The 13,585-nt window shown below is 37.7% G+C and overlaps 1 protein-coding gene across 1 annotated transcript; it reads right to left on the bottom strand.

Annotated features, from left to right (window-relative positions):
* Positions 1–7,119: 7,119 nt before the first annotated feature.
* On the bottom strand, positions 7,120–12,686 carry LOC107556584 (neuralized-like protein 4). Its single transcript, XM_016239717.1, has 2 exons — positions 12,467–12,686; positions 7,120–7,693 (listed from the first exon to the last, which is right to left on the bottom strand). Exons 1-2 carry the CDS (start codon positions 12,629–12,631, stop codon positions 7,613–7,615), a joined length of 246 nt encoding a protein of 81 aa, XP_016095203.1. The 5' UTR covers positions 12,632–12,686; the 3' UTR covers positions 7,120–7,612.
* Between the last annotated feature and the right edge of the window lie 899 nt (positions 12,687–13,585).

Raw genomic sequence — 13,585 nt, 5'->3', positions numbered from 1 at the left:
ATTAGCCGATTACTCGATTAATCGTCAGAATAATCGACAGATTACTCATTACCAAAATAATCGTTAGTGACAGCCCTATTTCCTGCACTACAGCATGAACAGCTGTACTCCAATTTCCAAAACATGACTCTTATGAAAACGGTCGTCCATAAAATGCATTGCTGTTCTGTTGTAAGTCATCTTAAAGATTCCTAAATGCATCTACTTCCGGAAGGCCAAATAAAGTGCTTTTGCTTTCGCCTAGAAACACAGCGTCTCCCTGACATGGCTGCTTCAACACTAACTGCGGTTACTGAAACCACGCCTTCTTTCTTTGCGTGCACATTTGGGCACATTATGCAAATATTCCCACACAGTGACCTAGATATGTGGGGGCGTGTTAGAATGAGCCGTTTTAGCGGGGTGTGGCAGAGTCTTAACTTTGATAAAGAATATCTCTTTGGTTCTTCAGGGATCTTATCTATGCACAAACAGCTTGTAACACTCCAAAGAGAAAGGAAAACTTGAAATCGCATCATATGACCCCTTTAAGTGAATTCGGGGCAATTTCTTTAGTGAATTGGTATTTCTTTAATGAATCAGAGGTATTTCTTTGGTGAATCAGTGCCATTTCCTTAGTGACTCTGTGGTATTTCTTAAGTGAATCGGGGCAATTTCTTTAGTGAATTAGCTGTATTTCTTTAGTGACTCTGTGGTATTTCTTAAGCGAATCAGGGCCACTTCTTTAGTGAATTAGAGGAGTTTCTTTAGTGAATCAGTGGTATTTCTTAAATGAATTAGGGCTATTTCTTTAGTGAATTATCAATATTTCTTTAGTGACTCTGTGGTATATATGTTTATAAGCAACTAAAAAAAGCACAAATGTCAGGGCATGCCAAAACTTCTCCAGGGCCCCAAAACACCCTTAGACCCCAGAGGGTTAAGTAAATGAGTGGTATTTCTCTAGTGAATCATTGGCATTTCTATAATGAATCAGAGGTATTTCTTTGGTGAATCAGTGCCATTTCTTTAGTGAGTCAGTGGTATTTCTTTAGGGAATCAGTGACATTTCATTAGTAAACAGTGTTTAGTTAATCAGTGCTATTTCACTTGCGAATCAAAGGTATTTAATAAATTAGTGGAATTTCTTTAGTAAATCAGTGGAATTTCTGTACTGAATCAGTGGTATTTCTTTAGTGAATCAGAGTTTTATATAAGCTGACCTGCTTCTATTGAGCCTGACCAGCGATCCACCATTTTCTGAATTACAATTTCAAAGAGCTCTCCATCCCGAAGGCACCTGTTCAGTGAGACACAAAAGCATAAAATATTAATTTAATCGATGGCTGATCCATCAAGACCAACCAGCATAATCTAAGCACTTAAGAGTTCATGCTAAAACAAAAAAAGTAACCTGTTTGAAATAACAATGGCATCGTTAAACTCGCTGCGGCAGTTCTGCCTAAGTGCCGTTCGGCCACCATTGGTGATTACTGCGTTTGTTCCGTGTAGCTGATGAAAGCGCAGGTCGTTGGCAGCTGTAGCTCCTGAGACTGAACATGGGCTACCAGGAGACATCGCAGTAGGGCCCTCAGAGCTGTCATCAGGCAAGGGAGGGAGATCGGCTAAAAGAGCGAGAGAAGGAGATTTTTTAAAGTCTGTTGACACGGGAGTACTTCAGGGTGTCTACCATCCATCCACCCATTTCTACTACTCTTCTCCTTATTGCTCTCACCCAAATCATCCATGATGGTGGCCTGGGCAGCCTGTCCATACAGGTCCACCACTGCATACACGCTGGGCGGAACATTCCAGGCAGCGGGGCCTTGAGGCACTCCGTTCACAAAGAAATGCAAACTCCCATCCTCCTTTCGGACAACTCCCACTGTATCTCCAGCCTATAGATTTTCGCATGAGGCACATGAATATAAAACCAGCTAAACCAGGATAAGTTCCCAAAAATCTACTCTTATAATTAACAGAACAGGCATAAAAGTCTCAATTCACCCTGGTGACAGTTCTGTCAAGTGTCAAAAAGATCTTAAAAAGGCATTTGGAAGAGGGTGAAATTTAAGACACTATTGGGTTTAGTTTAACCAACATGGCTACAGTTGTCTTTTTTATCATTTTTGGGGCTTGACAGATGTGGTCACTAGTGAATCATTTTTTATTAAAACCAAAACCGAAGTTTTCATTAATCTGAAAATTGTAATTAAATTTGGGTAATTTAGTAAGTGCATCCACACTGCTGGCATGTTTACTGGCTGTTGCTTATCCATGTTGTGTACATAAAATACACTTTGACAGTCACAACTGTTTCAGCCAAATGTTTTCAGTTGCCAAAATTTCAGTGCATCACTAGTGGTCACTAGGGCTGTGCAAAAAATCTAATGCGATTTTCATGCGCATCTCGTCAGTAAAGCCGCTTCTGGTGATTAGTAGTAAATCTCCAGCACATGCTTTCAGATGGAGCAGCATTTACTACACAGAGCCGTAGTTCACTGACAAGCTACACAAAATCGGCAATGAATCACCTGCGATTCTGAACGAGATTTTGTGTAGCTTGTCAGTGATCTATGGCTCTATGTAGTAAATGCCGCTCCATCTGAAAGCACGTGCTGGAGATTTACTACTAGTCACCAGAAGCGGCTTTACTGACGAGATTCGCATGAAAATCGCATTCGATTTTTTTGCCCAGCCCTAATGGTCACTAGGAACGTGTTGTCTAAAAAGCAGTTTGAAGGTTTTTCCAAAATTCTTCTTTTCTATTCACAATACTGATTTGGAATGACACTTTCTTAAGAAGATTGAAAATAGAAGTAAAAAGTTTGAGCAGGGCTGCAAACTCACTTTTAGGCGGTCCAAGTTGTGCCCGTATTCATCAAGAATTGTAGTACCGTTGTGCATGACACCATTTCCTGTCATCATCCAGGTTCCTGTGGAGATATCGGTGCATTAGATTAGCTATCTGCCAACACTCATGCATTTTACATTTGATGCTATAGGCAATGTGGCCTTGACTCACAGACACTTTAATCAGTCAGCTGTGCTTTCAATTGTGACCTGTGGGTGTAACTGTGTGTCAGCATCTTACCTGAGCGCAGATTAGTCATGGTTGATGGTAGCTGAAGATAGGCGGGGTTATGAGTAGTCACGCCAATCTCTATAGAGCCCGCCCATTTGTCCACCATTTTGTCGATGCGTACCTGGAAAACCTCATTGGAGTGCAACGGACGGTTGCTAAGCACAACGCCGTGGTTGAAGTCATCCGTCGCACTGTGCCAGAGAATAACATTTCACTCAACTGCCACTGAAATGATGCAGTGGCCCTATTAATGCAGTAGGTAGAGATCAGTTAATTAATTTTTGGATTAAATGAACTCACTGAGGCCGTAAAGCAGTGCGGCCATCACTGATGATTGCAGCCTTCTGCCCACAGTTTGGATGGAAGAGCAAGCGGTCTGGGACATCAGGCTCAGGGGTCAATGAAAGAGCAGGCCGAGGCCGGCCCACGTCAGGTGACAACGCCCTCATGATGGCATTGTTGCGACGTAAACGGTCACTATGGTTATGATTGTGGACAATGGTGACCTTTACTGCCATGCCATAGAGATCCACCACTCCATACACTACACCAGGGGTCTGATTGGCTGCAACCCCTATGACATCATTTCGGAAAAGTATTTTAGAATAATCTGAACTGTGTGTGAATTTATTATCACCGAGATCTGAAATTCCACCTTGATCTATGCCATTAATGTAGAAGTGCAGAGCTCCACTGGCTTTCCTCATCAGCCCTATGAGATCTCCCTCCTATAAATGACAACAACATAAAAAGCATTATGGGTATGTTGTGTATAAATAAACAAAAGCAATCACCTTGAGTATTAAACTGCATGAGATAATCTTAAGACTCACAGATCCAGCTGCCAACTTACCTGGAGTTCATCCAGGCTGAATTCACAGTATTCCCGACGAGTCCCCTTCCCATTGGTTAAAATCCCACAGCCACTCATCATGATTGTGCCTTAAAGACAATAAGAATGTGATAAATACTAAGATTTAGACACATGTGCCTGCTGTGCATATTGCCATGATTCTGTGAGAACTGCGGATTGATTTGATTACAATGACAGAATAATAAAACGTACCTGAACGTAAATTGGTCATTGTTGCAGGGTAGTCAAGATTATTTGGGTTGTGGGTTGTCACTCCAATCTCAATGGAACCAGACCATTTATCCACCAGCTTGTCAATGCGAATCTGAAACAGACAAGTGCCGCAATATAATCAGAGGTGTATAGTACATGAGTAATTGTTCTTTTACTATATTTTTTCATTTGTTTTGTATAATTGTTGTATAATTATTTTAAGGATCATATCATTATTAATTAGTTGTATTATGTTTGTACTTTAAGGAATTTGATACATTATTTTACGACTCAAAGTTACTTTAATTAGCAAACCTTCAGTCAATTTACAAGGGTGAAAAATAAAACATTTGACTTTTTATGTTCAAATACTTGATATTATACTAAATTAAGATTGGTAAGATTTTTTATCGCTCGGGCCGACTGTGTGTCCTTGATGCCTCAGGCACTGATAAGAAAACAAAACGGAGAACATTTGTTCATTACAACTGAGCTAATAACATATTAGAGTGCCATGATAAAGAAAAGCAAAAATCTTTTAAAAATCAAGTTTAATTTTTTTTTAGAAATGTACAGTTTGTATTCATGTTATTCTCAGCACTTTCAAGAAAAGTTTCCAATAGAATGACTCTAAAAATGTAATGTGGCGTAACCATCAAGTAAATTGTAATGGCAAATTTTATTTACACCTTGAATACATGTGAGTGTACACATATTAATTATTTTCAAAAAAGTATTAAAATATTAAATACATTTTTCCTTATTAAAAAAAAGTATTGTGGATTTAAAAAGAATTTCTCCTCTTTCCTACTACTTGTTTCACTTCCGTTTCAGTTTTTATAACCATTTCTTACTATGTGTAAGTAAGTTGTTGTTTTTTAGCATGTAAGTTTGGCAGTGTTATTTTTTAGGATTACTGATAAACTACGGTCATTTGATTTGTATTATTTGTATTTGTTATTTATTTTAATTTTAGTTACATTATGTCTGAATTTATTATGTCTGTATAAGTCTTTTATTAAGTTTTTAGTTTTATTTAATTTGACTTATTTTAATACTTCAACAAACTAAATGGAAATGAAATTATATATGTGTATGTGTGTGTGGTTGTTTTTTTTGGTGTTTGGCTTAGTGTTATGTTAGAATCATTATTATACTCTTATACCTTTTGTTCTTTAATATTTTGAATTGTTTTTAGCTTTATTTTTAGTTTTTCATTTAAATGTTAAGTTTTGAAATTTTGTTGTATGCATTTGTCATTTTTATTTAATCTCTTTATTTTTAAAATGTGTATAGGTAGTATTTATAAAGTTTTAGCTTTTAGTTTTGGATCTGTTTTTAGTTGTTTTGATACTACAATTGATTGCTTCTGTTGTCCTCATTTGTAAGTCGCTTTGGATAAAAGCGTCTAATACATGACTAAATAAATAAAAAAATTTAAAAAGGGTCATGAATTATTAATTAATAAATATCATTAAGCTTTTGGGGAGTCAGAATGCATATTTCTGAACATTTCAAAGCATCACATCACTTTTTTTGCGGACAAAAGCTTTTCAAATATCAGTTAACAGTTGTGTTAGCATTGGACACAACTACTTGAAATCCTTTCTATCACACTATACAGTGTGGTCTAGTTTTACCTTCCTCTGCTGATCCATTCATTATGGCTGTTGTAGCACCAGCTGCAGACAGCACGATTGCTCCAGCCCCATCTTCGTGGCTACGGCAAGCATCTGCCATTATGGACACCGCTTGTGTCAACACCACCTCATCCTCCACCTCTTCATCCTCTTCCCCATCTACATCAGGTGGGGGTTCGCAGCTTACCACAGTCACTTGGGTACACTTCCCATAGAGGTCCACCACGGCCCACAAACGAGAAGGAAGTCCACTTGCTGCCGTGCCACAGTCCTGTCCGTTCACCCACAGATGCAGTTCTCCTTTCCCATTCCGCTGGATCCCCACACGGTCCCCTTCCCCTAGCTGGTCCAGGTCGCGACCGTACTCCTCCAGGACTGAGCGACCGTCCTTTAGCACAGAGCAGCCGGACACGATCCACGAGCCCCCCTTCAGCCCTGTGGCACTGCTGGGAAATTCCAGACCGGCTGGGTCCAGCGCAGTCACTCCGATCTCTATAGAACCGCTCCACGAGTTAACCTGGACCAAAGGGAATAGAAATGTGAGTTAGTTAAATGTTAGTCAATCCCTTTATAAATTATCTCAGAAGTCTCACAACCATGGTGCATGATGAGCCATGGGGCTTAAATGAGTTCCACAAGTTCAAGCCAGGCCTGCAACATATTACGGTCTTAGTTCCCCTGTCTTCTCTCGATAGTGTTATTACATTTAATGTATAATATATATATATATGCATACACAATGTTTGGGTTCAGTACGATTTTTTTTTGAAGTATTGAATTGATCAAAAGTGACAGTAAAGACAAGTAGGCTATAATGTTAAAAAATTGATTATTAGAATTATTTCTGAATGATTATGGGACACTGAAGCCTGGAGTAATGCCTGCTGAAAATTCAGCTTCGCCACCACAGCAATAAATTACATTTGAAAAATATTAAAATAGAAAGTGTTTTTTTTATAACTGTAATACAATTTTACAATATTACTGTTTTTACTGCATTTTTTATCAGATAAATGCAAGCATTTAAAGAAACTTCTTTCCAATTTTTTTGATTGGTAGTGTGTATGTATAAGAATTTTCCAGGTTCAGTATAACTATTACCACAGAGAAAAAGAGAAAGAAAAAAAGTTTATAGTAATCCACAATTGAAGTCCATAGAGAAGATATTTAAAGCAAATATGTGAAACATATAGTTATGTTAAAGAAATTATTTTCATTTCTAACATGAATTATTAATTCATATTAATTACATATCAATTATACTAATTTGTTATGCCCCATCTAGGGTAAAGATGCAACATGAAAGAGTACGACACGGAAGAGTTTTAAAAAACAACAACAACAACAACAAGGAGCAGTATTTTAATGAGCACAATGGGTTTACAGTACACCTGGGGGAATTTTAGCTTCGGGAGCAGACAAGGCCAAAATAAACAAAAATCACCTAATTCTTATACCTCTAACCACCCTCGTTCACAAAATAAAATAAAATACAATTACTTCCCTGCCTCCCTATTCAGAAACAATCAATAAAAGGTTCCAACAAAAATGGTGTCAGTCTCCCTAAATCCCCAAAACGTTACGTACAGTTATTTACAAAGGTGAGCAAAAAGGTCCAAACAGGAGCAATCGAGAATCAAGGTCAAAGAACACGTGGTGGTCGGTATTACGAATGAGTGAGCCAAGCAAACTAACAAACAACAATCAATCGCTCACAGGCAGTCTCTCAGTCTTACTAACACGTCTGTAACTAACTAGCAGATTCAAGCAGAGCAAACACAGCAAGTGAGCACAAGGCTGATGCAGGAAGTGACGAAGGAGGCTTTTATAGGCAGCTAGGAGTCAGCTGACTGGGCAGGGCGTGGCACCAATTAAACTGCAGGAACCAATCGGTCTTCTTCCTGGACAGAGACACACAAACACCTCCCAAAACAAAAGAACACACAGAAATAGAACAAAAGCGACATAATTATTATATTAAATGATCTCCAGAATTGTATTACAGGAGATATAAAAGCTGTCTAAATCATCCTTTTAGTGGTGGGACTGTTCTAGTCAGACAAACTTAGTTAGTCATCCACCAATGGACTTCCTGCAAGTGGAGTTAGCTCCAATGTAAACAGTCATTTGTGGATGAGTACCTCCCTTTCTGGTATACTCTCGCACATATGAGCATTACATAGTCAACAGGAACAGGAAAGTCTTTTAACTACTTGCTATACTTTCAAAACAATATTTTATTGTTTACTCAGGCATAGCTTTGTCCAACAGACTTCCAATGCAAGTGCATTACTCTACAAGCCATTCCTCGATGGTCATTCCTCGATGGCCGAAGCGAAATTATTTTCATTGGTAATTACATCACGCAACAAGTGCCAATAACTGAGCTAAACCCCGAATTTTTCAGTTAAACAGATCTCTATATCACAGCCTTCACTGAAATGCTGTCTCTAGCTTTTGGATCATCGCTGCATTCCTCAACTGTCTTTATGTGGATGGTGTGTAGGCTGTCCGTGAAGCAGGGCTGCATGTGTGTATCTGGGTTAATGCAGGCTGAGAAGAGGGACGAGCGGCACTGAATGTGTTAAAGTTATTTCTCTAATCTGGTTACATAAGTGACCAGTAATCTGTTCATTGTCTTTTTCCCCTCTGTCTAGAAGTGAGGAAACAGTAAGAGTGAAAAAATACAGGAAACTGGAATAATGTCAGGGAGCAATAGGAATAATATTGATTTGCTGTGCTCTTCCTTCCTCAAGCTTCAATTTCTACATAAAACTGAAAGTCATTTCTTTTAAACATTAGACGCAGACTATCATAAAATTGCATAGGCTACATTTCATATGACCAAATCTGACTAAAACATATTCTCTCCTGAATCCATTTTCAAACCAAAATTTTGTGTAGGAGATGCAAGATGATGTCAGTTCAACAACATGACAAAAATGTACAGAATCAGCATATAAATACATATTATATATATAAAGTGTTCCCTGATGATGACAACAAGGAAGGACTATTGCAGTTCCCTGATTTGAATAGATTATTGGGTAACATTCACTAGTAATTGCATGGATTATTTCACATTTTTCTGAGAGAACTTCTCACAAAAAAATATATATATATAACACCCAATTGTAGGCACATGAATTTGTTCTTAAACTTGTTTTAATTTGGAGTATTATAAATGATATCATATGTCATATGCCCAAGGTCAGTCACTTACATAAAACACGTCCAAATCATCTCCATATAAAGGTTTTTTTCCTTACTGCCTTTCCTTAACAGGACTTATGACACTCTCTAAAAAAACGCTCTTGCCTGACAGCATGCACAGAGCAGATCCTCAAGCAATGCCAAGTGTGCCATCCTCAAAACCAGTTCAAACACAATAAACATTTTAAGACGACCCAGATTACAAACTCTCATTCTCACAGCTCAAACTATAACGCAAGCTTTTTCACTGTATATGATTAAATCGATTTAAGATGAAATGTTTATGTATAAAATTTCATCTGAATTGCACGGCTGCTAGGGCTGTCAAAATGGCTGAAAAACAAAATTCGAATTTTGTACTTAAATATTATCAAAATTGGAATTATATTCGAATTTAAAATGCATAATTTCAGTTAGGGTGAAGAAAAGCTTTTGGCTTCTCTCCTGAGGCCACAAGAGGGCGCATCGACCAATGCACGTTTATTCAAAGCATTTAGGATAAAATGACTATCTGTGAAAAAAGTGCATAATGTTTCAAATGTTTACAAACCAATTATAATGAATTAAGTTGCCGATATGGCTAGGAACTATACTCTGCAAAGTTCCTTGATTATTACGCCGGAATGAGAGTATAGTTCCTAGCCATAACGGCCTAGAAAAACGCAACTTTTCATTTTCCGTCGGTCTTAGTACATGATGGAACTACAGAAGAGTCAAGTTTTAAATAGGAAAAATATCGAAACTCCTTGGTCATTTTTGAGTGAGATGCTAACGGTCTAATCAGATTCAATGATCTATGCTAAGCTACAGCTAAAAGTGCCGAAAACGGTAAAACTCAACTGTTTAACTCTAGGGGAGTTGGAAAATGAACCTATTATCAAAAATAGTGGAGTGTTCCTTTAAGGTTCGCTCATCAGAGGGTGGTGCCTGGATTGACGCTCCTCTGCAGCGTTCAGGTGAGTATGACATTTTTCTTCAGATGCCAGATGAGTCCGTCTGCCCTCTATCAGTGGTGGACCTTAAGGACTCTGGTGATGAGCTCATGCCGACAAAATTTCCCACAATATTTGTAATTAACAATGCAGCAGCGCCACATCTAGTGGCTTCAACTGGATTGGCTAACAAAAACATTATAATGCAATGACACTTACATCATCATCCCATCTCGTGTGCCACTGATAAGGCTGCTTCCTTAACGCACACCTAAAATTCGAATGCAAAAACGTTGTGGCTTTTTATTTTAAATTCGACGAATACTCGAAATTCGAACTATTTTTTGACAGCCCTAATGGCTGCATCCAAAATTGCATACATCTGTACTATATAGGGTACTAGGCAAAAAAAACAGCATGTGAAGAGTAGTATGTCCAAATTTACAGTATTTAGCAGTAGGCTAAAAGTTCCCAGATGACCTATACTTTGGGTGAGATTCTGAAATGCGCATTCCATGGACACTTTACAATCCCATGAAGCCACAGGAGAGGATTTGTGAACAGCTGTCACATGACAATGACAACATGGTGAATGTAGTACATCCATATTAAATTCTTGCTATACAGAACATACTTTTATTAATGGTCACAAACTAATTATTTATTCAAAAGAAGTATCTACCAACTATGTGATTTCTGATGCAGTCTACGTGCTTCATGCAAAAGTGTGGTTTTGGTTGTTCCCACATTTTTTCAGTTAATTTAAAATAAATTTAGTACAAAAGTTATTGGTGAATCATGATTTGCTCGTACGCACGTTTTCAAGCACAAATGAAAACAAATACGTTTAGTGAATGAGATGCATTGTGTTTCTTTGTTTACTAGTATTATTAGCTAGTGCTTAATTTCCCAGAAATCTTTCAGAAATGCTTGCTGTCTGTTCAATGACACATGATAAATTCAATTATTATACATTGACCCAATTTGAAAAAAAACAGAGTTTTAATATATAACAACATCATCCTACTCCAGTAGTCAAAGCCATTCCCAGTGTTAATTTTAAGTAATGAAGAGCTGAATATCTTACCTCAGATTAAGTGATAATTCCCTTGAATGATCATTAAATCACCCATGGCTTTATTATATTCACTATTAAAATCATATCTTATACACTGGAGCAAATGGAAATGGCAGTGGCAGTGTGAGAGATGTCCTGCTGTAAAGCCATATGGTACGTGAGCAGACAGTAAGGTCAAACTTCTAATTAAAAATCCATAGACAACACTACAGACTACCAACATGAACTAAATGCTGCTCAACCATTGAAATACATTAACAGGGATAAAAAATAGGACTTCCTAGCCTAGGTAAGAAAGGTTAAACACGTTTACATGAATCAGCTAACTGTCTATAAGCCTTCAAATGTGTGAAAAGAAACGGACTAGAATTTGAGAGCTGAGAACATTAAAGAATAAACTTTTCATCATTATGAGACTTGTAAGATAATATTACAGTTCGATTTAAACTGTATATTGGCTGCAAGGTTGATGTGAAGCTAACAAGCAGCATGTTACGACAATGAGCATCTGCATACAGGCAACAAATTTTAAGTTTTGTTCTACAACATTAATTATGAAAACCTTGAATTTTGAAGCCAGTGCTTTTTGAAAACACAAGCTGCAAACAAAATTAAGATACCTTGTTCATGCACAAACTGAAAAAGGCATTATTATTATTATTATTACTACATAAAAAAATTTATATTATGTATCTAGGCTACAACTGATGATTTTGTCAACTGACAAAAAGAAGAAAAATATTAATTTATTATAATTTGTAGGGAAGATGTGTTTGACGCTTCTGTAATCTTAGATTTGTAAACACACAAAATGTAATAATGAATCATTTCAGGACCACTATTACAATTCATGGAACCGGAGACAACATTTTTGTGGGGTCCCCTTCTCCCACAGTCCCAAATGAGCAGTCCCCCTCTCTAGTCACAAGGGACAACCTTCCCAGTTGTTCTCTCTAACATGCTCTGCTTGTTTGTTCAGCTTGTTTTTGAACGAATCACCTGACTGAATGAATGACTGACTCAAGACAGTCACTTGATAGGGTCACTGAACTAATCAGTGAATTCAAAAGAATCGATTCACTGAAATGAGTCAAATTCAGTAGCAAAGGGCACAACACACGGTGCGTGTATATGTTTACATGGGCTTCCAGTGGAACATATATAGTGGTAATTCCCAAAAATATGCAGTGTATATGCAGAATGTTATGATCAGATGAGATTCATCTCGTTAACCCCATGACAGTCCAGGAATAGCCAAGCAGACCAGCATCCAAACATCAACAGCACTGACAGACCATGACAGATCACTGCAAACCCCGCAGCACACGCACGTCCTGAGACATCCACACACATAAACACCACGCATGAGCTATGAATAAGCTGACAGTAATGAACCACTGCAGACGAGCTGACACACACTCCCACCCTTTTCTCGATTTCTCTCTCTCTCTCTGGTGGGGCATGCTTGTTTACCTTCTTGTCGATGCGGACAGTGAAGACATCGCGGTCCCTCAGCGGCTCCCGACTGAGGACCAAGCCGTGATTGAATTCCTGTACCGGCTGATTCCGTTGAGCGGTTCGGTTGGAGTTCGACAAACCGATCAGTTTTCCGCTGCGCGGATGCAACTCAGCCGCCATCTTCGCACGGGCGGCGCGGTGCACGACACCGAGCGTCGTTTTGCGACAGTGGAGAGTCGCTTGTGGGCAATTCGCCATTGGCTCTTGGTATGTTTGTTGGCATAAATAAATATCAGTTTGCGTGTAAATAGAATACAGCAAACGTGCGTGAGCCGATAAAACTGGATAAATGTACTGGAGGTAGGTAATATGTGGATAAATACAGACACATATATACTTAATCGCCAACATCACAAATAAAGCTGATGAATTAAGCAACACTCACACGAAGAACTCAAGTATATGATGACTTTAACAATTCTATCAATAACTATACTTGGGAATTATTTAAAACAGAGTTTATTCCCCTAATGAAAGTCATTTAAACACAAACCTGATTAATCTATTACTGATATGATTTAATTTGTGGGAGCTATACTAAAAAGTCCTCTAGATGGCAGTGGATTGCAGAGAAACCGAAAAAATAACCCAGTTTTTAATTTGTGGGAGCTATACTAAAAAGTCCTCTAGATGGCAGTGGATTGCAGAGAAACCTACATAACTGATATATGAAGCTCATGTAGCCAAAAACATTAGATGAACTTGACTTGTAGTGTTCCGGGAGTTATTTATTTATTTATTTATTTATGCGTTTTTGTTGCATAAAGATCGTGTTTAAAATGTCTATTTTAAATAAATAAATACAATTCCTGTGTTCCAGGGGTTGATTTATTGGTATATAAAGATGTTTAAAACTATTTAAAATACATTCATAATTCTATTTTCCTGATTTTGCTCTGTCAAATTTCATTTATTTATAGATTTTGTTTTCTTGTTGTCATAAACTTAAAAGTCTTAAAATATGAACTTCTGATGATATGATGTTTAACTGTGATAACTATGAACAATAACATAAAAAATGAATAATTTAAATACATTTTTCAAGTATATGACCTACAGTGGTGCATCAGTTCT

The sequence above is a fragment of the Sinocyclocheilus grahami genome, unplaced genomic scaffold (assembly GCF_001515645.1).
Source record: "Sinocyclocheilus grahami isolate Dianchi unplaced genomic scaffold, SAMN03320097.WGS_v1.1 scaffold573.1, whole genome shotgun sequence".
NCBI lineage: Eukaryota > Metazoa > Chordata > Actinopteri > Cypriniformes > Cyprinidae > Sinocyclocheilus > Sinocyclocheilus grahami.
This window is presented reverse-complemented; position numbering and strand designations above follow the sequence as displayed.

Excerpts from the sequence above, each read along its gene's own strand:
- LOC107556584 (XM_016239717.1), bottom strand. The coding sequence starts at position 12,631 with ATGGCGGCTGAGTTGCATCCGCGCAGCGGAAAACTGATCGGTTTGTCG. Across the intron at positions 7,694-12,466 it reads CTGTCCGCATCGACAAGAAG|GTGTTTGTGTGTCTCTGTCC; the intron begins GTAAACAAGCAT and ends TTGTTTTGGGAG.